At 32.6% G+C, this 26066-nt stretch overlaps 1 protein-coding gene across 1 annotated transcript in view; it reads left to right on the forward strand.

The window, feature by feature from the left end:
• The window catches only part of VPS50 (VPS50 subunit of EARP/GARPII complex), a 110500-nt gene that overhangs the window by 15613 nt on the left and 68821 nt on the right, over positions 1-26066 (forward strand). The window contains exons 3-11 of the mRNA XM_016161303.2: positions 3341-3463; positions 4268-4339; positions 7220-7273; positions 8085-8155; positions 8843-8960; positions 9040-9075; positions 10199-10281; positions 23194-23236; positions 24558-24656. Coding sequence (XP_016016789.1) covers positions 3341-3463; positions 4268-4339; positions 7220-7273; positions 8085-8155; positions 8843-8960; positions 9040-9075; positions 10199-10281; positions 23194-23236; positions 24558-24656 — 699 coding nt within the window. The remainder of the gene's footprint in view (positions 1-3340; positions 3464-4267; positions 4340-7219; positions 7274-8084; positions 8156-8842; positions 8961-9039; positions 9076-10198; positions 10282-23193; positions 23237-24557; positions 24657-26066) is intronic.

Here is a 26066-nt window from a genome sequence, read left to right on the forward strand (position 1 = left end):
AATATGCATTTTTTAGTTACTGTGTGACATAAAATTTACTATAAAAATCCTAGAAAAATTTCAGTAATAATATAATAGTCTATAAGACTAAAATATTTTATTCCCAACTTAGCTTAAGTATTTAATACTTAATATTTAAAAAGTCACATATTTTACTATGGTTTAAGGAGTTTCATTTGTTAACCTATACCCCAGAATTTTATAGGAAATCTTTTGTTCATTTTGTTTATGTAAAATTTTGTTTCATATATATATTTTGGCTTGCAAATTTGGTTCTGTTTTAGGTGAAGAATCATGTATTTTTCTACATTTTCAGACCTAGGTAACCAGTTTATATAATAGCAAAATTGTGAAGTAATTGTGAAGTAATTGAAGTAAACTAGATGCCTCTGGGTTTTTTTTTTTTCCTAATTTACATGCATAAATAGCCTTAACATCATTTAAGATTTATTTTTATTTCTAGTTTGAAGAAATAAACGTTTTATTAAGAGTTTGTGGAAAAATTTGACTATCAAAACAAGCACGTTTTTCCTTTCTTTTTGTTCATATATATATATTTTAATATAACTTGCTGTGTCATTCATTTCAGTTTGATCAGTGGTTATCTACAATGTGCTTTGGCACTACAGAGCATAATGATGGAGAATAAGGAGAAATCTCAGTTTTCAAGAAGTGTATAATCTGATTGAGCAGGCAGCACTAACAGCGATGAAACATTTAGAGAATGATTAGGTGACAGTTTTATAGGCTCCAAGTGCAGTGAGATTAAAAGGTAATTTGGAGTCTAAACAGAATGGAGTTTGTCTGAATGAATTCAGATTTATGTTTTCATACAGGAGCCACTAAGTTGTTCGAAAGGAGAGGGTATTTTATAGAAATATAATGTTGGACATTTGCTTCGGATTAAATACTATTTTATGTGCTGTTTCTTTTTCTGCCTTTGTTGATTTTATTCTCTTTATTCTAGATTAGAGTGTCAAGTGTTATATGTCAGTTCTTTGAAATTGTATAGTTTTGTCTATTCTCTGTAATATAATTGCTTAGTTTTCTAGGAAGGAATGACATTTGACCTTTTATGTACATAAACAAATTTTGCTCTTTTTACAGATTCATCACATTTGTGAAATGTACACTTGTGAGATATTTATAAATGAAATCATGTTTTCCCTTTGACATTCTTATAACTTCGGATATTTGTTTCACTGTCATTTTGAGAGACAGAGAGAGAGAGAGAGAGAGAGAGAGAGAGAGGGAGAGAGGGAGAGAGAGAGAGAGAGTGAGAGTGTCAGTCCTTTACAGGCATCAAAAACAAAAACAAAAACAAAAGCAAAAACAAAACTAGGCTTGGAGAGACTAAGTATGTCGCCCAAGGTTAATAGCTGAACTGCAACTAAAACCTAGGTGCCCTTACCTTTAGGTCAATCAGTGGGGTAGTATATGGAGAACCTCGGTGTGGAGTTATATGCCATTGGCATTTATATGCTTAAGATGAAAGTGTTCATTCATTACTGTTTATTTGAATTTTTGGCTTAGTTCCATACCTGATATTTTTCAGTCTTAGCAATTTTTATAATCCTCAAAATTTTTTTTGAATAATATCAGGTATATTTATTTGGTTGTGGTGCTGTGGAATTCCTAGGGAGGCAACATTGTCATTTCCTCATTTGGGCTTTATTCCCTTTCTTAGCTTGCAGCATTTAATTTAAAGCTGGTACTTTTAGGGAGGGAGAGTGCCAGGAATTTCTGATATTCTTCTATTTCATATTTCACTGTCATGTAGGGAGGGAATTGGCTTTGGATAGGCTAGTTGGGAACCCTTCTGCAAGTGATACGTTTTTGGCCCGTCTGTTTCTCAGTGCTGTTCTGTTGTTCAGGGCGCTACACAGATTAGTGTTGTAGATAAACCTTCTCAGGAATGCAGCTCCCGCTGATAGGCCAATGATTTCTTACTGTACTCATAGTATCTAATTGCATGCTAAATTGGTGATGGCTGTACTTTTGACTTTTTTTTGTTAGTGTACCTTGTAAGTTGAAGAGGCATTTTCTATTTCATGCACTGTTAATTATGCAGGTCTGAATTTTATATGATTTTGCCTTCTCTTTTAGATTTACTGAAATTTCAAAATCAAACAGTTAAATATTCTCTTGAGTTTCAAATTTATTGCTCTAATATTTTCACTTGAATCTAACAAGATAATTTTATAGTTAATAGTTTCATAAATTTAAAATACAAGTTTTAAAGTCTAAAAGATATAGAAGCTCTAAGCCTCTTTTCTATATGAGGTTTTCTTTACAAATGAAAACCATGCCCTGCAATAAAATAACCTAGAGTACCTCTGTTTGGAAAATAATGTTCTCTAGTTGACCATATAATTTTTGTGTTTAATTAGTGATGATTCATTAAGATTTTTGTTAAGTATTCTTTTAATGACTAAAATGATTTAAAGTACCAGTTCCTTTTTGTGTACTTAAATGTTTGAGATTAATTTGAATAAAAAATCAAATGACTAAATTGTTATATGTCTGTAATAATGTCTTGGATTAATTAGTGTGGCAGAGAGTATCTGGATTACTGAAATTTCCCAGTTAACTAAAGTTTTATCCAGTTATGCAGTGAAATTGCATAGGGTAAGGATGCTGACATCAGGAGTAGGAATTTGTTGTCACTCTCTTTTTATTTGTATAAATTCATTAAAGCCCCATTCTGTATCATCAGAAAGATGCATTTGCATTTTATCAAATACAGAGCTTTAAGTTCACAATCAGATTAATCGCGGTATTAGAACACTTTGAAGGAAGTCTCATAGACTTATACAGCTAAACTTGTGAACCTTTTCTGGAGCCAGTGTTTCTTAGCAGAGCAGTGAGATATTCAGCAGAAGGAAGGATGTCTGCTGCTCAGGGTTCTAATGGTGACTGTGACCCAGAAGCCATCGAGATGTTGTTCCCTGTTTATCTGTGCTGAGATAGATTTTAGAATGTTAAATGATGAAAACATGTATATATGTGATACATATGTATGACAGATACTAGAGGGTTACTTTGTGTTTTTCTTTCATTAAATATCTAAATTCTCTCAACTACTAGTTGGCACATAAGGAATGGAAAATAAAATCCAAATCTTCAAACTGTCTAGTCTTTTTCTCCAATAGATGAGTAGTTTTTAGTGTTTGACTGTTTCCTAATTTTCCATGAACTTTCCTGTTTTCTATCAGTTTGTCTCCTTGGTCAGAATCATTCCCAGGAGATTTGTGACTGTTAAGACAGATGATTACTTATTTCTATGCAGATAGAATTATAACAGCTGCAAGTATTGTAATTGTGATTTTTTTCCTTAAAGGAGGAATTCCGAGAACTTCGAGAACAGCCTAGTGACCCTCAAGCTGAACAAGAACTAATTAATAGTATTGAACAAGTATATTTTTCTACAGACTCATTCGATATTGTTAAATATGAGCTGGAGGTAAAAAAAATTTCATTAAAATCTACCTAAAACCTGTTTTTTCAGTGATTGAATTTATGAGTAAGATTTGAATGCTTTTTATTTAGGGACATTATTTCTTTTTGATTCCAGGACTGGTCTATAATGACCATATTGTGATTAAATGAACTGTCAGTATTGTTTAAAGATGGAATTATTTTTAAAAATGTAAAAATAAGTGCAGCTTAGAATATTGGTCCAGGAAACATTTCTGTACTTTTGTTTTTTAACTGTTAGCATACAGTATGTTAGTATGCTGCCTCTATTTTATTTTATATTGACTAAATATGTTTTTAAAAGCTCTAAAACTTTTAATTATAAATGTACATTTATATAATTGTTTAGTCATGATTCAAAGTATTTCAGGGGGGAAATATGTTTTGAGTTCTCTCATATGCAAGGGTGTACCCATACCTGTGGCTAGTAGTGTAGGGACTTAGGCTCAGGGACTTTCTCACATTCTTCTGCCACAAGCCATGGAGGCAGTGTCTTCCCAGCCCAGGGGCCAGAGGTTCCTGGAATTTCCTGGAGGTTGGAGGCATTTGCAGGGCAGATAGTGAGTGAGGGATGGAAGTTGAGCACCAGAGGGTTGAGTAACAAAGGTGTGTAGACTTTCGTGTCCAGAGTCTAGTGGGTAAGTGGTGGGGCCAGGAGAAATGGACAAGAATGGGGTGTAACACTGTTTTATATGCACAGATTGTAGTTCGTAAATCAGAGATGTGCAGGTAAATGAAACCAAATTAAACAATTTATTTTTTGCTTTTCCCTTATGGATTTGTTTTTCAGAAGCTCCCTTCTGTTCTCAATTTGCAAGAATTAGAGGAGTACAGAGACAAATTGAAACAACAGCAAGCCGCAGTAAGTAAAAAACACATTTCTTTTTGACAAACTGTAAGTGAAACAGCGGAGAGGTGTAATGTTTGCAGATTTTATGGTTTAACTAATATATTAATGTACTAAATTTTATTATTTAATATGACTTTGAAATGGTACATTTATGTAAAAATATAATGCCTATTTAGTTTCTTTCACATTCATTACCTTGATAGATTTGCTTCTAGAACTTGTAGTTCTTTCTCTGGAATCATAAATGTGATCAAATAATTTTGAACTTTTCCCCAGATTACTAAGTACCTTTCGGCTTCTTGTCTTGCAAAACTACCCATAGTTTTGTGACAGAGCCTTCTTATCTCAAAATAAAAGGCCCCTACTTCTAGCTGAAATAGGCCCAAAGAAAATACAGGGCTAAGATTCAGAAAGTCTGAATTCTAGTCACTATTTAATTATGCGATGTTGGGAAAGTCACTTAGCCTTGCTAAATCTCTTTTGTTTAGTCTGTTAAGTGATGGGTTAGGCCTGCATTATCTCTAATGCTGTAAAATTCTGTCATTCTATATTTTCCTCAATGTTAGGCTGCACTTTTATAAAACTCAAATTATGCTGTAAAAAATTAAGTTGTGGTAGGATGTGCTCTTGTTAATTTTTTTACTAGTAAAGAAGCAATAATAATATATTTATCTATTTGATTTTAAGATACGATTTTTAGTAATCCATCTGACAGATAAAGGAAGCTATAGTCACGTGCCACATACCAACATTTTGGTTAGTGACTGACCACATATACAACAGTGGTTCTGTGAGTTTAAAATGGATTATAAGCAAAAATTTCGATTGTGATTTTGAAAGAAAAGACTGGATCCAAGATGATGAATTTACCGCTAGCTTTGGGTGATTTAAATAGATGAAGAGGCTAAGCATTCTGTCCACCTGCCCTGTGCCTGCTGGAATCTGGTGCCTGGGATTGGGAGTGAGAAGAGAAGGCCGGGGAGTTGGTGAGCCTGGGAGCTGCCCCTCCAAACTCACTTCCCTTCTCATTGTTCCTTTCTCTTTCTCTCTCTTTTCTCCTGGTCCCGTTCCTCTCTCCCTTTTCCCCCTCCCATCTCCCTCTTATTATTTCTCCAGTTGGGCTTTATCTCTCTGGGTCTCCTTTGATCTCTGTTCTTCTTTTTCTTCCTTCCCTCTCTCCCTTCCTGACATCTACTCTCCCTCTCATTCCTACCTCCACAGCCCTTCCTCTGCCTCCACCAACGTGCATGCTGCACATACACTTTATATTTTATATTGTACTTTTACTGTCCCTTTCCTATGCTTAAATACATTTATATACACAAGTACCATTGTGTTAGAATTGCCTATAGTATTCAGCACAGTAACATACTGTACAGGTTTATAGCCTGGGAACATTAGGCTATGTCATGTAGCCTAGGTGTGTGCTAGGCTATACCACCTAGGTTTGTGTAAGTGCACTCCATGATGTTCACACAATGACAAAATTGCCTAATGATGCATAACAGATTGTTAAGCGACTCATGACTATATTCTTCTCTTTCTTTTGTGTTACACCCACATGTCTCGGTGGGTGCTGGGATCTCCCTGGGGGCAGCAGCCGTGGTGTGAGGAAGGGCTTTGAGCACTAGAGGGTTGTGTAGGAAAAAATCTGTTGTGCTTTTGAAGAATTAGATTTCAGTAGATGGTGGCAGTTTCTTTTTCTCTTGGTTTCAACATGTTTTAATACATACTCCATCTATGTACTTTATGTGGTAGTATTCTTTTGGAAATGTGCCCCATCACTAGGGCCATGTAGCATAGTGACCTTTGGAATTTGATAAACCTGGGCTTGAATCCTGGCCTTCAACTTATTGTGGGACTGTGGACAAGTTACTACTATGCTTAAGATTACTCATCTGGAAAATGAGGATGCATATAACCTATTTCTATAGATATTATCATGAGTACTAATTGAGATAATGTAGGAGAAGCATCAGGTACACTGCCTGGCACAGTGCAGACTAACAATAACTACGTTTATTTAAAAATAAAAACAAATTTAGTAAAATTAGATGTGTTTTTTGTCTGGGTTCATCTATACAAATTCATACTTAACGCAAATATACGTACACAAATCAAAGCAGATTAAAAAAACATAAAAGGATTCACGTGGTACTTGAATGTGTGTGCAATGTTTTATTCTTAGTTGGCCTTGGAAAGGGAGCCAGTTGCATTTCTTTAGCAAACATTCACTAAATACCTTGAGTGCACCATGCTTTGTGTTAGACGTAATACCTCATAGTGTAGTCTGGCAGGAACACCTGAAATTGTGAAATAAGAACCTCCTGTTCAAACTCATTGTAATTCTGACTTGCATACATTAACATTATTCATGGAATTGATAAAGAAAAACTGAGATACCTTCATAGCATTCCAGAAAAATACATGTCTTCAGTTTTTCAAAAGGAGAGGACCAAATTAGTATTTGTCTTCTTGTGTGGTATGAAAGGATCTAAAGGGCACACGGTTGTGCTGTTTCCCAGATATTGTCTCTATAAATTTGATTTATCATGCATTTATTTATCTTAACAAATTCCTCTTTTAAAGCCAATCCTGTACCCTTAAAGGTGATTACACACTGTGCATGTTAAATCTGATAATATTATTAACAGTCTTACTGCCCATTTATTGAGTTTCCGTTAAGGACAAAGTGCTGTGCTCTGTGCTCTATACCTCTTTTACTAATTTTATAGCCCAGAGAAATGTGTGTGGTCATAGCATGCAGATATCTGCTGCAGAAGTTCTTGGGAAGATCTGTGGAATATTTTTGCAAAATTTTAAATGTAAAATGTCACGGGAAGCTTGAGATTTTTTCTTTTACTTCTTTTGTTTGATTGCATGTTCTTTTAGGTCTCTAAAAAAGTAGCAGATTTAATCCTTGAGAAGCAGCCTGCTTATGTAAAGGTAGGATATTTGTTATTTGCAATAGTGAAATTAAAAAAAAAGTTTGAGTGACTCTTGAAACTGTTGAAATATTTTAATTTATTTTGTCTGTAGTTCTGTAGCAACATATTAACTATTTGTGTGTGTGTGTGTGTATGTGTGTGTGTGTCTCTCACATTTGGGGAAATTTACCAAGTGAAGAAATGAAAGAGTTTTTATAACTGATTCCAAAGTAATCCCTTAGGTTTTGTAAACTTTAGAATGGCCAGTGAAAATTGCTTCTATGTACTTCATAACACTTAGATTATTAATAATGAATGCTTTATGGCAATATAACTATCTACCTTTAAAGTTTGATAAAATTGGAATTGTCTAGCTGAATTTGTTTTTTCATTAGAAAATCAGACTTCAAATTTCATTGAAATATTTGCTAGTGCTCAAATGAAGACATTCATTGTCAAAGCATCTTGGCAAACAGAAATCATATGTGTTATATACTTGATTACCTTGTGAAATTCTGTTGGGTAGAAACATTTAAATAGATATATTATCACTATTCATTTATGTCTATATAAAGCAAGTTGGGTTTAGATTTCCTTATAAGCAATACTAAATATTTTGTCATTTATCATTGTGAAAACAACTGAAGGTTTTCATTTTAAATAACTTTGTTGGAAAATATACCATCAGTTTTCAGGATTAGGAATTTTTTTGCTACTTTGTTTTTCAAGCAGGCTTTTCTTTGAAACCCACTAAAGGTTTTATTAGAATATCATGCAAATAGGAAATATAACATGCCTCAAACAATAACTTATACTTGATCTTTCCATAGGAACTTGAAAGAGTTACCTCGTTACAGACAGGTCTTCAGTTAGCTGCTGTTATCTGCACAAATGGGAGGAGGTATTACATTTGATGATATTTTTGTTCTTTAAGCTAGAAAACATTTCAAGAAACACTGAAACTATATTGATAATTGATTTTTTATTATGACTGAGGTTTGTAGAATACCATTCATTAACCGAACATGTATTATGATCAAAAAACAGCACTAAAAAGGTATGTGGGGAAAATTGTAAATTTAGTCATGGCTTAAAAACATTATTGTTTCTATATTGCTTATATTAGTGCTTCTTAAATTATCTATGGTGAGAAACCAGTTTTTTTTCCCAACTTGTAACAGACTTATTTTTGTAAAATGCAATGAAAGCAAAACACTAGGGAAATGGAAAAAAAAACCAACCAGACATACAAAATACAACCTCAATTTTTAAATTATTAAATCATCAAACAAATTATTATGCCAACTTTTGCTCTAAGTGGTTTAAGTGCTTATTCTCAATTTCTGAACTTTTCTCGTGATGGACCAGTAACAGTTTGAGCATTGACACCATTCCACCCACCATGCTTTGAGTAATGCTGGCTTAGATTGAGCTGTTGGATAAATGTCAAATAAATTTGTGATAGTAGTCACAATCTCTGATTTTGAGAGTGATACAGGATATACCTCATTAGCTGACTAATTGTTCTGTGTGGATAGTATTTTTATTATACTAGAAAAATTTAACTATTTTTTGCTCATTTTTGCAGACACTTGAATATCGCAAAGGAAGGTTTTACTCAAGCTAGTTTAGGTCTTCTTGCAAATCAAAGGAAACGTCAGTTGCTGATTGGACTTCTGAAATCTCTGAGAACTATAAAAACATTGGTATATTTGTTACTTTTTAAAAATTAAAATTTAATTTTATAGTTGAAACAGATTTTACCTTTGATTTTTGTTTTTTCAGCAAAGAACAGATGTGCGCTTAAGTGAAATGCTAGAGGTAAGTTAATGAGGCTTGGAAATTTGATGATCCTGATAATATTAAACAGGAAAATTATAGTGAAAAAAATTCAGATGAACTTTTTTCTCAAATTGATATATGGTATAAAGACCATTTTTAGACATGTAAAGGTACTTGTTCTAGAGCATTTTTCTATCGACATAACATACTTCATTTAGAAAAAAATAGTTGGAGACATGGTTTAGCAACGTGGGAAGATTAACTGTATTTACACTCAAATAGCAATACAATATCTTTTTTATCTAACATATGGCAGTGATTTAAGGTAATGTCATGTATTATGTTTGGTAACTCATATGTTAATTGGTTTTGTGAGTGAGTTATCTATTTTTGATGCTTTCTTAGCATTCTCAATCTACTTTTGTTTTAAGGGTCACAGAAGCCTAATGTTATATGTGTGTATTCTCCATTAATGCTTGAGTTCCTTCAAGTGGGTACTTTGCCATCATCCCAGGATCCCTAGTGGTTTGAATTGCATTTTTGAAATTAGATATGAGCTTAAGAAAAAAAAAAAAATTAGAATTTTTCTGTATAATCTCTTCTAAGCTATCAACACTGAACTAGGTTTTGAGAAATCCATGTGAAAAATTCATTTGACATTAAATTACTGTTTAGGTGATAAAAAATAATCTCAGACTATAAATGAGTGAATATTTCACTTTTTCCCCCAAATTTATTTGTTTAAAAATATTTCTTTCTTGGTGTTAGAGCTATTAAATGTTGATTATAAGTAGAATGCATATTGTTTTGGTACATTTTATGTAAACATTACTAAAAGAAGGTATGTTAATAGTTAAAGAACATTTTCCCTGTGAAACAGCTTATAATTCTATATAGGCTTTATCTACATGCCATGGTCTCAGAGAGCTGTTACTGTGTATTTGAGGAACAGAATATTTTTTCTATGCATGCATTTTAGGCCTGGACCTAGTTGCCTCTTTATATTTTATTATCTATCATTGGTATTCTAATCCTCATTTAAAAGGAATTAAAATTTTCTGGTTCTGTAACTTTTGGATAGAGTATGAGCAGAGATTTGTTCTCTTCAGGGGCTTTAAGAAAAATGTTTCCAGTCTAATGACTTTTCCTGTTGTTATCTAAGGAGGAAGACTATCCAGGAGCTATTCAGTTGTGCCTGGAATGTCAGAAAGCTGCCAGTACTTTTAAACATTATAGCTGTATAAGGTAAGGTAATATAAAAAATTTTAAGCTGACTCTTGTTCGTTTTTTGTTTGTTTATTTAAAAAAAATTTCTCTAAGGCTGTTTTTTAAAAATATTTTATTTTATTATTTGTTTCAAATATACAGCACATTGGTTAGACATTTATATAGTTTATAAAACGATACTCCTGATAGCTCTTTCTCTCCTCTGGCTCACCACCTAGCCTTACACTAACGCCGATGCATTCCCTATGCCGTGCTCCCATACCCACGACCATCTAAACCTTTCACCCCATTCTGCCAGCCCTCCCACCCCCCGGCTGTCACCAGTTTGTCCTCTATACTTGTGAATTTGTTTTTGATTAGTTGGTCTTTTTATTCCTTAGACTCTGCATGTAAATGAAATCATATGGCATTTATCTTTCTCTGTGACTTATTTCATTCAGCATAATAACCTCTAGGTTGCTCGTTTCTAATGTAGGAATTGGGTAACATACAATGTTAGTAAACATTAAAAATTAATATTAAGTGCTATGTTCTCTTAGCACTACTGTTCATAAATGGGCAGTACAATAAAATTATAAATAATAATTTTTAAGGTTTGAAAGATTAGATATTTTTGATCCTACCCTTTCTTGTCACCTTTCTGAAACTCATATTCTTTCCAATCTGATTGATTTCATTTTTGTAGAGTAGTACAGAAGAATAAATTTGTTCATGTCTCCATTGTATCTCTTGGGAATTCTTCCTCTTTAACTTCACTCAGCTTATAAATATTGAGAGTGTTATTGTAGTTTGTTTTTCAGATCCAGATAGTTCAAGTGTTTGCCTCATTATGATAAGAATGGTTTTTTTTGGAAATTTAAGTGTGAACTGACTTTATGTAACAGTCATGTTTGTAATATTTAAGTGTTTAATGTAGCATATCTTTTGTTTATTTATAAAATGTTCTATGTAAAAATGGCTACTTCATCTTTTGCTCTTAGTTCTAACTTTATTAATGGATTTTGGTCTATTTAAAATGGAGGTTTTGTATTACTGGCGACAGTACCTTGGAAGGTTCAGTACTAAGTATAATTTCCATCATTCCTATAAAACTATCACAGATAAACATACAATCTCAGTAAAATAGTGTGCTTACCAAGCAAACCCAGTTTCAAATTAAATTCATACCTATCCTAGAATATAGGCCCTTAGTCTCTCCGGTATGGAAATTCTGGCAGTCAGCGAGCACACTGATATTGTAGATGTTGATTGCTAGTATCTGAAAAATAAAAAGATTATGGTAGACCAAAACATTAGTACAGCTTCGAATTATTTTTTTCCTTTTACTGTATTTTTGCATCGTAGGTCTCTGCTGGGTATAGGATAAGGGCTAGATATTTCTTTCCTAGAGATGTTATTTAAATATTTATGGTACTTTTTTCTTCAGGATTATAATATTAAAGCAACACACTTTTTATTGGATTAGGAAATACATAGTTAAGTAGTACCAATGATATTTTGGTTTTATCATTTTGACAGTGATTAACTGTCACTATTAAAAACTCGATTATGTATTTTACACTCTTTAATCGAGTGAATAGAGAATTAGCTGTAGTATGTTGAATGTATGTGAAAATTTTAACAAGGCCTTTCGGGTCCTGAAAAAGCATAGCACACATTTAGTTCATTCTGCGGTGATAAATCCGTTATAGTGAGAACAGCTTATTTATGATTGAGTAAACAAAATTCAGGTACTTACAGATTTACTGAGCATTTATTATATGCCAGGTGTTTTGCTTTGAAATTGGCTGTATTGTGATGAACCTACATAATATACTAATAATCTTGTTTTTCTAGAGAACATAATCTATCAAGAAGGAGTGGAATTGAAGAAGGCACAGGTGGGATGGGATGGGACCTTAGAGAGACGGAAGTTGAACATACGGTGGAAGCTTGTGATCTAACTCTCCGTAGGGGGTCAGGACCAAGGAGGACCTGAGGGAGGACCAAGAGGAGTTCGCAAGACAGGAGCTCGAAAGACAGGAGCTGAGGGATTGTGTATGCGAGAGGACAGGAATCGTGAAGTCTTTGTTGCAGAGATGTGAAGGAAAGTGAGGACTGAAAATATCTGTCTGTTGACTTTATGACAACAAAGAAGTCAGAGTTGACCTTCTTAGGGACAGATTTGGTTGAAATTTTAAGTATAGAATGAGGAAATTTTACAAAGAGGAAAGATGAGCAATCGAGATGGAGAAACCTGAGTAATTGAAAATTGATGGGAAAGAGTGAAAAGTTGAAATAAAATAGAGAACATAGTAATATATTAAGGCTTTGCAGGGATTATAACAGATCGACTTCGAAAAGGTCACTGTTATAGTAGGAAGGAATGGATGTAGAGATTTGGTAGCAAGAAATAAAGGGAGCAGGTGACTTGGGTTGATACTTTATTTTTTCTATTAAATAAAAATTTTAGCTATGCTAAAGCATGTATCTTATTTGATGAAGGTTAACTGTAAAACATGTATTTTGAAAGTAATTCTTATTTGGGCTTTTTAAAGTTAGCATGAAGTTGCTTCTAAGTACTTTTTCACTAATGTATACTATGATATGTGAAGTATGTGTAACTACAATTGTCCAACCTGGTCAGGTTTTGAAATTGTAATTATCTGTAATGATGGTTTAAATTAATAATTGTTTTATTTTAGATAGTACAATATAAAAGAAGTATGCTATGTTTACATATGCGAGTCATTCATGTAATAATGTTTGTCTTATCATCTGAAAATAGGTAAAAATATATCCACAAATATGTTGAAATGCCCAAGGAATTCATTGTAATAGGATTTTATCTGAGAAAACTGTTAGAGTTGTGTTTTAAATTTGACGATTTAGTGACAGTGTCAGGGTGGTCAAAGAACAGAGAGATTAGTCAGAATTATTCGGTGGTGATGACAGCACCTCCACCAGCAATTCTTCTCCACATCCTAAGACTGTTGCTTTTGCTAGCCGACATTTATCCTACCTAACTTATCTGCTTTTCCCCTTACCTCTTATTTAACCCTTTTGCCTCTAGTTGGAAGGGCATGAGAAATTTGTCTATTTGTAGATAATGTGACACGGAATATAGCTAGTTAGTCTATATGTAGGACAGGTTGAGTCCATAAAAATGACAGGAATCTTATTCTAACTTTCTTATATTTTTGTCTTTATTAAATTAGGTGTACCTTTTTAATTCTATACAATTTTCTTTGTTTGTTTGTTTGTTTTTCCTGGTCTTTTAAATCCAAAATTGAACATGTTGTTAAGTTCTCTAGTATTTTATATTGTCCTTGAGATGTGCTGTGTTTCAGCTTTAATAAATAATACTGTAACACAAGTTTTATACACCTTTATAACTGACAGGGCACATTTTTAATTGACATTTTTTTTTGAGTTGACTGACAGAAAGTCATGTAGTTGGAATTTACTGGAAATAAGAATCAGAGTGTGTTTATGTGAAACTATATCTGAGTGAACCATTTAATTTTTTTCACCTGAAATTTATCCAAATTAGTTTCAAGAAAAGTTATTTTTAAAAGTCAAAACTTCTTCATTATTTTTCATTTTATTTGAAAGGAACTACTTTAGTAAACGTGAGACCGTTTCTGGATTTTGCACTGAAAAGTTTGCACACCGTCAGAACTAGTTTGTTGAGTACTGTACTCTAATGAGATGTTTAGCCAGTCCTCCATATATATCCCTGCATTCTGCATCTGTGGGTCCAACCAACCACAGATCAAAAATATTTGGAAAATTAAAAATCCCGGAAAGCTCCAAAAAGCAGAATTTGAATTTGCCCTGTGTCTAGCACTGCACTGAATCCATGAGAATGAAGTGATAGGTAGGCATACCCTGCTGAGGCCTTGCGCAAATGTAGGTTATGTGCCAATACTGTGCTATCTTTCATAAGGGACTTGAGCTTCCTTGGGTTTTGTTTTCTGCAGGGGTTCTGGAACCAAACCCCCAAGGGTACCAAGGGATGACTATTTAATTTCTTGTAATCATTAAAATATTTTTTTACTTTTTTCATAACATGATCTTGACAGTTGAATGAAAATTTTAGGTTGTAGAACTCTAATTATAGACGAGTAAACCCAGCTTTCAGATAACCAATATAGGGACTATTCTTATCCTTTTGACCTTGATTCCTTTCTAGCAAGATGTACTTGTCATCTCTTTCTGTAGGGTCAGGCAAGGGGAGCCCAGGGGCCCTGCTTGGAGTAGTGGTCAAGCCATGAGTGTTTCTGGGATGTCACTAGGCCTGCTTAGCTGGAGCTATGCATAGATCTGCGGTCCCTGTTGCTCGGTGTATTTGGGCTGAATTGCTGATACCACACTATTCCAACACCACCTGCTCTCCTGACCTTATGCATTAACTTGTTTTCCCCTGTCACCCTTTCTCATGCTGCGCCATTTAAAAACTAGTGTAAAGTAAAATCACATGGCAAAACATTTTAAAGAAAAGAATTTTGAACAAAAGGTAAAGGATATTCTTTCTGCCTCACGCACCTTTCCCTTTTCTACTCCCCGGAGTAAACCACAGCTTAGTAATTAATTTTATAGCTGATGAATTTTTTTCTAAGTAGATCAAATTATATTTTAGGATAATACAGTAAGATATCTTTTCTCTGATTTATTACTGTAGGTATTTATTGATGCTCTGTAATAAAATAACAATGAGAGATAGGAATTTGGTATACTTTTACTTATCTTTATCCGTCTTTCAGGTTTTGTTAGTGAAACTGGTATTTTTTACTTGGTCAAGTTTATTTTCTTTTTGCAACTGTAATAAAATCTTCTGTGCTTTTTCAATATATTACTTCTAAGAAAATTAACCCAATAAAAACCATATTTACTGTTTATATGATTATATAAGTATATGCAAAAGTAAGGAGAGTGATTAGTAAGAGTGGACTTATCAAAAAAGAGAAGTGGTCCTTTGTGTCTAAATGAAAATCAAAATCCATTACTTTTTAAAAAATTTCTGTTTAACACTTTTTACTTTTTTAGGGTCCTACTCAGTTGCTAACCTTTTTAAATATATATATATTCTTTTTTTGTTTGTTTGTTTATCGTTTTGTCTTGTTTCGTTACAATGACCTCTGAGGATTTTTTCTTTTGATATTGGCTATATCAGAGGTAAATTTTCAGATTTTGAAATGATCTTTAGTTATAAACATGATTTACGAAAAATATTTTTTTCTTAGAAAATGGAAGACATTACTTAGTTGTCTTTTAGCCCACTGTTCTATAGGACAAAGATACTATTCTTGTTTTCATTTCATCATAAATGGTGTCTTTCCTTTAGAAATTTTTAGGGTGTTTCCATTGTACTTGATGTTCTAAATTTCACCAGTCACCTAGAAAAGTGATAGGTGTCAAACTCTTTACTCCTAATGAGACATGGATGAAGTATTATTTAATGCTTATCCACATGAGGTGCTATGTCCTTGTTATGCCAGGAGCTTTTAAAATTTATTTGTTCCCTAGGAATTTAATGTAACAGGCAGTTAACAGGCAGGACTGTGGGATAATATGCCAGTTAAGAGCACAGAGTACACAAACAAAAGACCATCAGAGATATTCATGCTGTGAATGGCTCATTCTTATACTCCTGCGGGAATGGGAAATATTGACATTTATGGGAGCAGCAGTAGGAGCTAGGCACCATTAACTAGGGCTGCACTGACTGTTCAGAAATTCTCAATTAGATTTCAATAAGGTTTTTCTCACTAGAGCTTTACGTTTTAGCTTTTAAACATTGAATCATGATGGTGGTAATGGTGATGGTTATGATAATATTTGAAATTGACCTTTACTATGTGTCAAGCACTGTACTAATCATTCTCCTTACCTTTTTCTTATTTAGTATTGATAAAATATTCCTCAGGGGTGTTATGATTGTCTCTTTTTATAGATGAGGAATTGATGCTTTGAAAAATAAGTGGCAGAGCCAGGATTTAATTTAGGTCTGTTGGAATACAGAGCTTGTTTTTAACCACTGTTACACTAATAGCTATTATATACGGTGGAAGCTCGAGGCTAGTAGGCCAATTTTTATTATTCTGTTTTAGCAGTTGAGTTATATACTTAATAAAGTTAATTGTATTTTTTTCTGCCAGCCGTATTTATGTTAAACTAATGAAATGAAACAAGTTTTTGAAAGTTAAATTGAATGCATTGGGAAAACAAAACATATTGTTAAAAATAAATTTGAATTTGTTTAAGATGAGACAACTTATAAAAATTGGGGGGTATAAGGTAACCAAATGTTATTTGGTATTCGGATTGTTTTATATCATCTTAAAGTTCCTACTTCATCTTAGAGAAACTGAAACTTAAAATTACAGACAATTTATTTGTGATTTGGCTCATATGAGACTAAGATATTAAGACTCCAATAAAATTGAAAAACATTGGTTCTAAACCAGAAATGGATGAAGTACATTTATATAATTTTAGTTAAAATATTTAATATACATGTAAATACAAGCACATATACATATAAATATTCCTGTTTTAACATTGATCAGTTGACCAACTAAAAAGTCTTCTGCTAAACTCTAACACAGCCTTGGCAAATTTTGTCATTAAAGAGATGTATAATAAATATTTTAAACTTTATAGGCTATAAGATCTTGGTTACAACTATTCAGCCCTGCCCTAGAAGTTGGGTTACTAGGTGGGCCATGAACAATGTGTAAGCATATTCATGTGTCTGTGTTTAAGTAAAACTGCTGGCGGAAATGTAAATTGGTTCAGCCATTATGGAAAACAGTGTGGAGGTTCATCAAAAAATTGAGACTAGAACTTCTAAATGACCCAGCAATCTCTCTTCTGAGTATCTAACCCCAAAATTTGAAAACATTTATCTATAAAGATATGTATATCCCTGTGTTCACTGCAGCGTTATTCATGGTAGCCAAGATGTGAAAACAACTGGTGTCCTTCGATAGATGATTGGCTAAAGAAGCTGCGGTATATATATACGGTAGAATATTACTCAGTCATAAGAAAAGGTGAAATACTGCCATTTATGACAACATGGATGGATCTTGAAATTATCATGCTAAGTGAAATAAGTCAGACAGAAAAAACTGAGAACCATATAATTTCATTCATATGTGGGATGTAAAACTGAAAGCAACAAACAAGACAAACAAACAAAAACTCATAGACATGGACAACAGTTTAGTGATTACCAGAGGGAAAAGAGATGGGGGGTAGGAAAAGCTTGCAGAAGGGGTCAAATATATTGTGACAGAAGGAGATTTGACTTTGGGTGGTGAAAACACAGTGCAATATACGTACGATTATTGAATTGTATACTTGAAACCCAATTAACCAGTGTCACCTCAATTAATTTAATTAAAAAAAAAAACCCTTTATTTAAAAACAGACTGTTAGGTAGACTTGGCTCCTGGGCCTGGTTTCTGCTTTAGAATTACAATTTATAAAATTCGGAGATGTTTTGAACATCTTTAGTATCCTTAGTAATGGAGCTTTCTTTGTGGTATATGATTGTCTTCTGGGTTAGGTCAGGGATTTCTGAAGAGAGTGTGGACAAAGATCTGGGTAGATCCAAAATGATCTTAAGAGTTCTTTTGTAGTCTGTTCATGGTTTGAAGGATTATGTGGACATTTCCTGGTACCTCAGGGTTGTTGGTCTGGCTTTGAAATGTTTGAAAATCAGGTCTCTCTGAAGTCTATTGATTAACTGTCAGCTGTGAGTGGATTGAAACCACTAGAGTAGACCTCTGACCTAAATAGACTGGAATTTTTCCAGGTCATGGAGATACACTGTAAACTTATAAATTTTACTTGAGTTTGTTCTAGTGATTTTAGCATTCTGTGTAAACATATTACAAAAATGTAATAATTGGGTACACTTGTGTTCAGTATATAATAGATTTTTCAAACTGAAATATTAAATAGATTCTTTAGAGCTGGAAGCAGCCCAGGAAACTGATGCTCAGAGATTTTAAGAGACTACTTAAATCACATGGCTCCTTAATAACAGAGCAGGGAAAGATCATTAAGGTGTTAATTACCTTTGTTCCATCTTGTCTTTTGGTCAAAGTTGTACAAAATTTTGATTTATACGCAGCCTTTCTAGGACTCATTTTGCACGTGTGTGTCCTAGATTAGCTATTTAAAAGAACAGTATTAACTATGTATGGATATGTTATCTTTAATATTTTCTGTAGTGATGGTAAAAATGTCCCCAAAATTGTTTGATTCATTTCATTAAGCTTGCAAATAGCCTTTAATAGCTTTTAGCCTTCCATCTTAGTACTAGTTTTTTTTGACAATAATATTGCTTTTATTTATCCCAAAGTTTCTGAATAGATCCTTTTAATATACTTTGACTAATTGACTGAAATGACTTGAATTTATGTTTCTAAATGATGGCTAAGGAGTTCTTTAAAGACTATACAGTTAATATGTCCATTCTGTAATCACGTTATTTTTATATCTGTGTTTTAATTTGTCAAACTGCAGATGTAGCTTTCGAAAGCATTTTAATAAAACAAAAATGTTTGATTTATAGATTTTATATTTAAAATCTACATACTATTTAAATGACCATGTTTGCATTAACTTAATGTATAGAATATAGAATAATTTTAACCATAATTAATAGAAGCAATAAAAACATCTAGATTTATAATTTTATGAACACTAAAGCCTATTTTTTTCAATTGAGAAACTGAAGAAATTATTATTCTCACCTATGAATGAATTTAGGTATATTTTTCTTTCAAACTGAAAATATTCTCTGAAAGAATATGTTTCCCAGTTCCAATATACTTTATTATTCCTGGTATTCTTTCCTTTCCATATCTTTTTGCCTTAGGTGAATTTATGAGTCTTATATGATAAAGGAGTAAAACTGGATTTAGCTCTGCTTACCTCTTTATGCCTCTTGCTAAGGCACCTATAGACCCAGGATCTAGTGTGGTTTTCTTTAAAACATTCTCCTTATTTTCTATCTCTATTGTTTTATTTATTGAGGTAGAAAGTAAGGGTTAATGTTATGCTAGTAAAATTTCGCCATTTTTGTTGGAATTAAAAATTTGACTCAGCAGGTATTTATTACCTGCTCTGAGTCAGGTGTGAGTTTAGTCAGCCCTAGGAAGTCACTAGGGAATAAGCCACAGTCTCTTCTTAGAGAGACAATCACAGATATTCCTCACTATAATAAAAGGAGCTGCAAACAGAGCATTAGTTAGCAGGGGAGCACTTCTCAGAAAAGATGACATTTGGATTGGGCCTGGAAAGAAAGATGGACGTTTGCGAGTAAGAAAAGGAGAAGGTCTGTTCTAGTTATTGTGAACATTACCTGTAAGAACATAGGGTGTGAAAGTCTAGAGTTAGCTTGAGGAATTGCATATAGTCCATATGTCTAAAATATAGGCACTGAAAAATGAATGGGAAGTTAATTTTCCTGTCAGTTGTTAAGAGTCTTACATGCCATACTAATTTGGGGCTTTATCCTTGGCTTAATGAGAGCCATTAAAAAAGGTTTTAAAGTAGTGGGTTAATGTGATTTTATTTCCACTTTACTTAGGAGTTGCAAACTCAGGGATCAGGCAGGTAACATATATGTAGAGCTGTCAGATGTAAGACAGCAGAAATGGTCCAGCCCACAGGACTGGTTAGGCCCTGCCTAAAGCCTTTCATATATAAGCTATTTAAAAATGCTATGCTGCCAGATCAAATGAAATCCAGTCTGAAGTTAGACCCCTGCTCAGAGCCATCCCTGAAAGTTTTTTGGAGAATGTCATACAGTGTTTGGTATATAGTAGATCAGTGGTAATTGTCAAACAAATGGATGGATGGATTGAAGGGTAAGGTGTGTTTGTTGTGTTTAGAGATTTATTAGGAAGTTCTTAAGATAGTTCAAGTAAAAGGTGATAATGCTTGAATTAAAACACAAAATTGAGAAAGAAGAATAGGTGGATATGAGAAATTCTGAAATGGTGAAATCATCAAGATTTGATTACCAGTTACATATGAAGAGTAGGAAGAGTTAAAGTTGACTTTGAGATTTCCAACTTGGATTGAATGGGTTGGTGATGATATGAATTAAAAGACAGAGAACATAGGAGAAGGAACAACTTTGGGAGAGGTTACTGATTTTTTGGGGGGTGAGATGTAGAATGATTTAATTCCTTCAAGTGCTGAAGTACTGCTATGACTATACTCTTAGGGGTATTATTTTGGGGCCTTTAACTCTCATTCTTATTTTCATTTTTTTTTTTTTGGACAAAAATTGTCCCATAATGACATTTTTAAGGAAAATCTTTGTTCTGTCTACAAGTATTCTCTTAACCTGTATCTGGCTATTTTTCAGGTATAAATTTTGTTTAGAGACCTTAATTTTTCTAATAAGGTATCAGTCCTATACTTTTGGTTGTCAAAGGATGTAGTATTACTCACAGAATATAATCTCCAAATCTCAACTTTAATCAAAAGTGTGCCGATGATAGATAGTATTTGTAGAAAATGGTTTAATTCCTCTAGATGTTTGGACATTTATCCTTGAGACAATCAAAAACTGGATACTTGTGTAATTATTGGTTTTACTTTTTTTGACAAATTGCTTTATATCTCTATATCTATATATATCACATTACTCTGGTGTTTTCTCCTCACCTTGCAGTAAAAGGTTCTATAAGAAGCAAATGCATTTGGCGATGGACAGAGGGGAGAGGGGTTGAGGGGCTGGGAGAATGGAGTGAAGGGTTAAAGAAGTACAAATTAGTAGTTGCTAGTTGGCATGGGGATGGGGAGCTTGGCAGAGGGAATGCAGTTAGCATTAACACAATGGCTAGCTCGGGGGCCAGGGGAGGGAGGGAGCAATTGGAGGGACTGTTTTATGAACCAATGTGCTGTATACTTAAAACTAAATAAATAAATTAAGAAAAAAAAAGCAAATGCAAGGAATCCATTATTGTATTTTCAGTAAGGCTTTTCTAAGGTGTTGTGTCTTAGAATATAAAGGTTGTTATCCTGTTTATTAAGACTGGCAAAATTTTCTCTTAGAACTTAATGACAGCAAAAATGATTTTTTTCCCCTTGTTTTGTTTTTGTTTTCCCCTATGAGTTACTGGTATGTTTTGATGTTATGGGCACTGAATTATATATTGTGGCCCTCCCTTTTTGTTTTTTGCTGCTAGGACTTTGAGAGTCAAATGACAGTTGTAAAAAAAACCTTGTATGATCTTGATGTACCAAACTATATCTTCACTTGTTTTTATTATTTTATTTTACTTTTGCTTTAATCTTTTTGTTAAATGTTTTCCCTATGATTGTATTTATTTTGTTAAATATCACAAAATCTTTTTTTTTAGTAATGAGATTATAATTCGAATATCAGTTCTATGTTTAGTTTTGTTTTTCTCCCTCTTAATTGACCTAGGGAGAATTGAAAGTAATGAAATCAGATTCAGTCACATATCCCAAGTGCAGTAAACTTTTACAAAGTGAACATAGATGTGTAATTACCTCCTAGAAATAGAACACTTCTAGCACCCCACAAATTTCTTTCATGCTTTCAGTCATTATTCTCCCAAGGTAATCACTGTTTTGGCTTTTGTCACTGAAGTTAGTTTTACTGGTTTCGAACATTACTAAAATGGAATTATATGGTATGTACTTTTAACTGACATTTTTGCCCAATATCATGTTTTTTGAGATTCAGGTAATACATTTTCATTGCTGTAGTATTTCATCATATAAATATGTCACACATTATCATTTATTTGTTTGTAGACAATTGTATTGCTTCAGTATTTTGTCTATTACAAATAGTGGTACAAGGATTGTACATGCATTCCTGTTAGACACATATCTAAGATTTCTGGGATATAGAGTTAAGTATTGAGATTTAGTAGATGTCACAGTTTTCCAAAGAGGTTTTATCTGTTTCCTCTTCCTCTAGCATTGAATTCAATGTTCTATTTTCTCTGCATTCTTGCCAACATTTGTTGATGTCATTTCGAATTAACAAAAATATTTTTAGCCCCGGTTGTTTGTTATGATGTCTTATAGTTTTAGTTTTCATTTCCTGAATACCTAATTGGAATGCCTGTTTATATTTATTGGCCAATTAGATAACATCTTTGTCATGTATCTGTTCAAGCTTTATGCCTTTTATTTTTATTGTGTTCTGTCGACCTGTTTACGTACCACACTATCTTATTGCCGTACTTTTATCATAAGTCTTTACCTATTTTAGTAGGTGTCCTTCAGGATTATTCTTCAAGATATTCTTGACTTCTTAGTCCTTTGTGTTTCCACATAAACTTGAGAAGCAGTTTGTCAGGTCAATTAAAAAAAACACTACTGGATTTCTATTAGAATTTTATTTGTTTTAGAAGATTGTTTTGGTGAGAAATGATATTGTAAATATATTGAAGGTTTTAGTCTGTTTATGTGATATATACCTATGTGTATTTAAGTCTTTATTTTAGCTCAGTTTTGTATTATATATTTTTTATTAGATTTGTTCCCAGGTGTTTGGTGTTCTGAAATGGGATTAAAAATTGTCTAAAATCTTGTTCTTAATATATATATAAATTAATTTCAGTTTGGAAAATTTACTTTATCTATATTATACTTTTAATTTAAAACTTGATATCAATTTTTAATTCTTAAATTCTTAGTTTTATATATAGATTCTTTTGTATTTTCTGCCTATACAATTCCATTGCTGCGCGTAATGATACTTATTTTTTCCTAATTCTTTTTTTTTTCTTGCCTTATTATAGAATCAGCGAAACAACTTACTGCTCATACTATCAATCTGTGAATTTATTGATTATTTATTCAGCTAGCATGTATTTATTTAGCACTTAGATATCTCTTTTAAAAAAGGCACATCTAACTCTCTGTTTCATTTAATAGTGAACTAAATTCAAAGCTGCAAGATACTTTAGAACAAATTGAGGTAAGAATTATAAGTTAAATGACTTTTTCTACTCAAGAGTTTTTGATTAGCATAGATGCATGTTATGTTTTGACTTGTTATTACCAGTGTTTCTAGATTGCTACACTTTGTCATTTTTCATTTGGAATATTTGTGTGTTGTCAAGTTAGTGTTAATCTACTTGTAAAGTCAATAATACTTTCAGAATTATGAGACCAGAAAACAGTATTTGAAAATATCACCACATCCAGAAAGATCCCCAAACTTTTAGTCAGAGGTATGTTCTCATGTAAATTATAGCGCCAGAATATTTACTACTGTGTAGTAAATATTTTTTGATTACCAACTACTACTTCTTTTTAGTTTAGTGAGATAATTAATTTAGGAATTAATTATTGGCTAATGAAAACCCTCCTAAATTCCTAACTTCATAATAATATTTTATATAAAAATTTAGAAACTGGAAAAGAAAAGTCATCGTGAGCATGAAGTCTTGCTTTTCTTCCTTCATTTAGCCAGAGTTCATCTCTTTCCTTGGCAATCTTTGCAAAGCAGAGTATTCATGTTAATAAATTTAATAAGAATTATTTGGTTTCGTCTTATATTATTATTTTTCTGATAAAAGTTGTGGCTGGACTTTTAAAAGACCTTTTTTGAAAATAAGTTTTGATCATTAATGTAGTTATTTACTATTTTTTAAGAATGACAATTTATTTGACAGCCATAAAGATAACTACTTTGAAAATCCTTTAAGTAAATAATCACCTGAATATTTTAATGAGTACTTTTTTTGAAAGCTCAGTATTTCTTTACTCTTAATATATAATATTTGCTGTACTTATGTGGAAAAATCATAATTTTGAAACGGAAATCTATAAAGTTGTTGCATTTAGATGTAAAAGTACTTTTAAGGTCAGTGTAGTTTTGTTGAAAATTCCTTTTTAGCAATTACAGAAGGATTTTTTTATTTTTTTAAATTGTCCTACAAATTCAGTTCATATAATTATAAGATTTTAGCAGGTGTTTGAAGAGACATAGAGTTAAGTAAAAATAAAAAAATTTCTTTAGTAACTATTATACTTATTTGTGTCCTTCGAAATATGAGGCATGAGTTTTTAGAAATATATTAATAACTTCTCAGTAAACTTGATTATAGCTGGTGATAGGTGAGAATAATTATTTATATTCTTATTTAAATTTCTTTTTAACTGTTAAATTTAGTGTGATAGTAAATGTGTTTAGATAGTAAGTAAAAGTGAGAAATTAATCTTGATATTTTCTTCTCACTGCTTTGAAAATACAATTCCTTGACTGTCACTTGCCTCCTCTTTTAAATACAAAGGAACAGTTGGATGTAGCTCTTTCTAAAATCTGCAAGAATTTTGACATTAACCATTACACCAAAGTTCAGCAAGCTTATCGACTTCTTGGAAAAACACAGGTTAGTAAACAAAAGGATGTTTACTTTTTTAAAATTAAGAATCCATTGATCTTCATGATTGCTTAAGTCTGAATATTGTTAGTGTAGTGTCCTTAAAATTTCATTTAACAAAGTAAATTTTTATGTGTATTAATAGTAGTAACATGGTTGTTCACAGACACTCAGTGTATGTAGTGTGATTAAAATGTTACATACGTTTGTTTTGAATTATGAAGTATTTGTCAGGTTTTTCACAATTTTACGTAGTTTTTAAAACAAGTGTAGTATAAGATAATTCAATGAGAGAGGATGTGTAGTCTCTTTTACTTCAGCTTTTGGTCCTGACTGAGAACTTCTTAATTTGGAGCTTCACGGCTCCCTCAGAATGGTATGTAAACCTTTGTGCTTTGCGTACTTTTGTTTGTAAAACAGTTAAATTGCATTCACCAGGTTTTTCAAAGCATTCTATTATCCCCAGAATATCTTCAGTACTCTAATGATGCATCGTTTTATATACTTTTACTGCTCAAGGGAGGGGGGGGGGGGCTTCCTTGAAAAACTTGAAATGAGCCATAGTTTGTAAGTTAACTGTATCTTCTGTGTGTACAGGATTATACATGTATCTATAGAACACCTAAACATCATAGATGTAAATGTTTTCTTTCCTTAATTGGCTTCCTGTCTTAGAAAGAAATTTAAGACTTTACCAAGCCATTTAAACTCTATTTACGTTTTAAAATCTGAATAAAGATATTTGGTTGTTTGTTTTACTTTATTTTTGTCTTCAGCTATACCTAGAAAAACATAGAAGAAAGAAGACATTTGGTAATTTTGAGGGACATGTTGGAAGATCCTTGAAAATATGATTTTAACTTCTAATTTTCCCTATTAGAGAAATTCTTTCACTCATTAAACATGTACTGGTACCTACTTTGTGCACTGCTCCAGACACCTGGATATAAGGCCTCATGTCTTACCTTCTAGTGAGGGAGACAAACATTAAAGAAATAAATGAATGTGATGTCAGGCAGTAACAGTGCTATAAAGAAATATGTATCAGGGTAAGTTGATAAAATGATGAAAAGTACTGATTTATACAGGGTAGTCAGGAAAGGCTTATCTGAGAGGTTGACCATTGAAATGCATCCTGAACAATGTAAAGGAATGATGGCAGAGGGAATCCAAAGATATGATTGTGTATGATGTTTGAGAAAGAACAGAATGGGTACCAATCATAAATACAGAGCAAGAGAGCAGTGTTTGCAATGCAATTCAAATTTATTTTTAGTGATAGGTACGATGTTGTGGTTATTTGAAAGGTTGTTTGCAAATAATCAACATTATAGTTATAATTCTGTGAATAATAGTGATCTTTGTGCTATAGCTATAATCCATAAAGGTTTTTGCCTATGTTTTTCAAATCTGTCAAAA

The sequence above is a fragment of the Rousettus aegyptiacus genome, unplaced genomic scaffold, assembly GCF_014176215.1.
Source record: "Rousettus aegyptiacus isolate mRouAeg1 unplaced genomic scaffold, mRouAeg1.p scaffold_m13_p_13, whole genome shotgun sequence".
Classification (NCBI taxonomy): domain Eukaryota; kingdom Metazoa; phylum Chordata; class Mammalia; order Chiroptera; family Pteropodidae; genus Rousettus; species Rousettus aegyptiacus.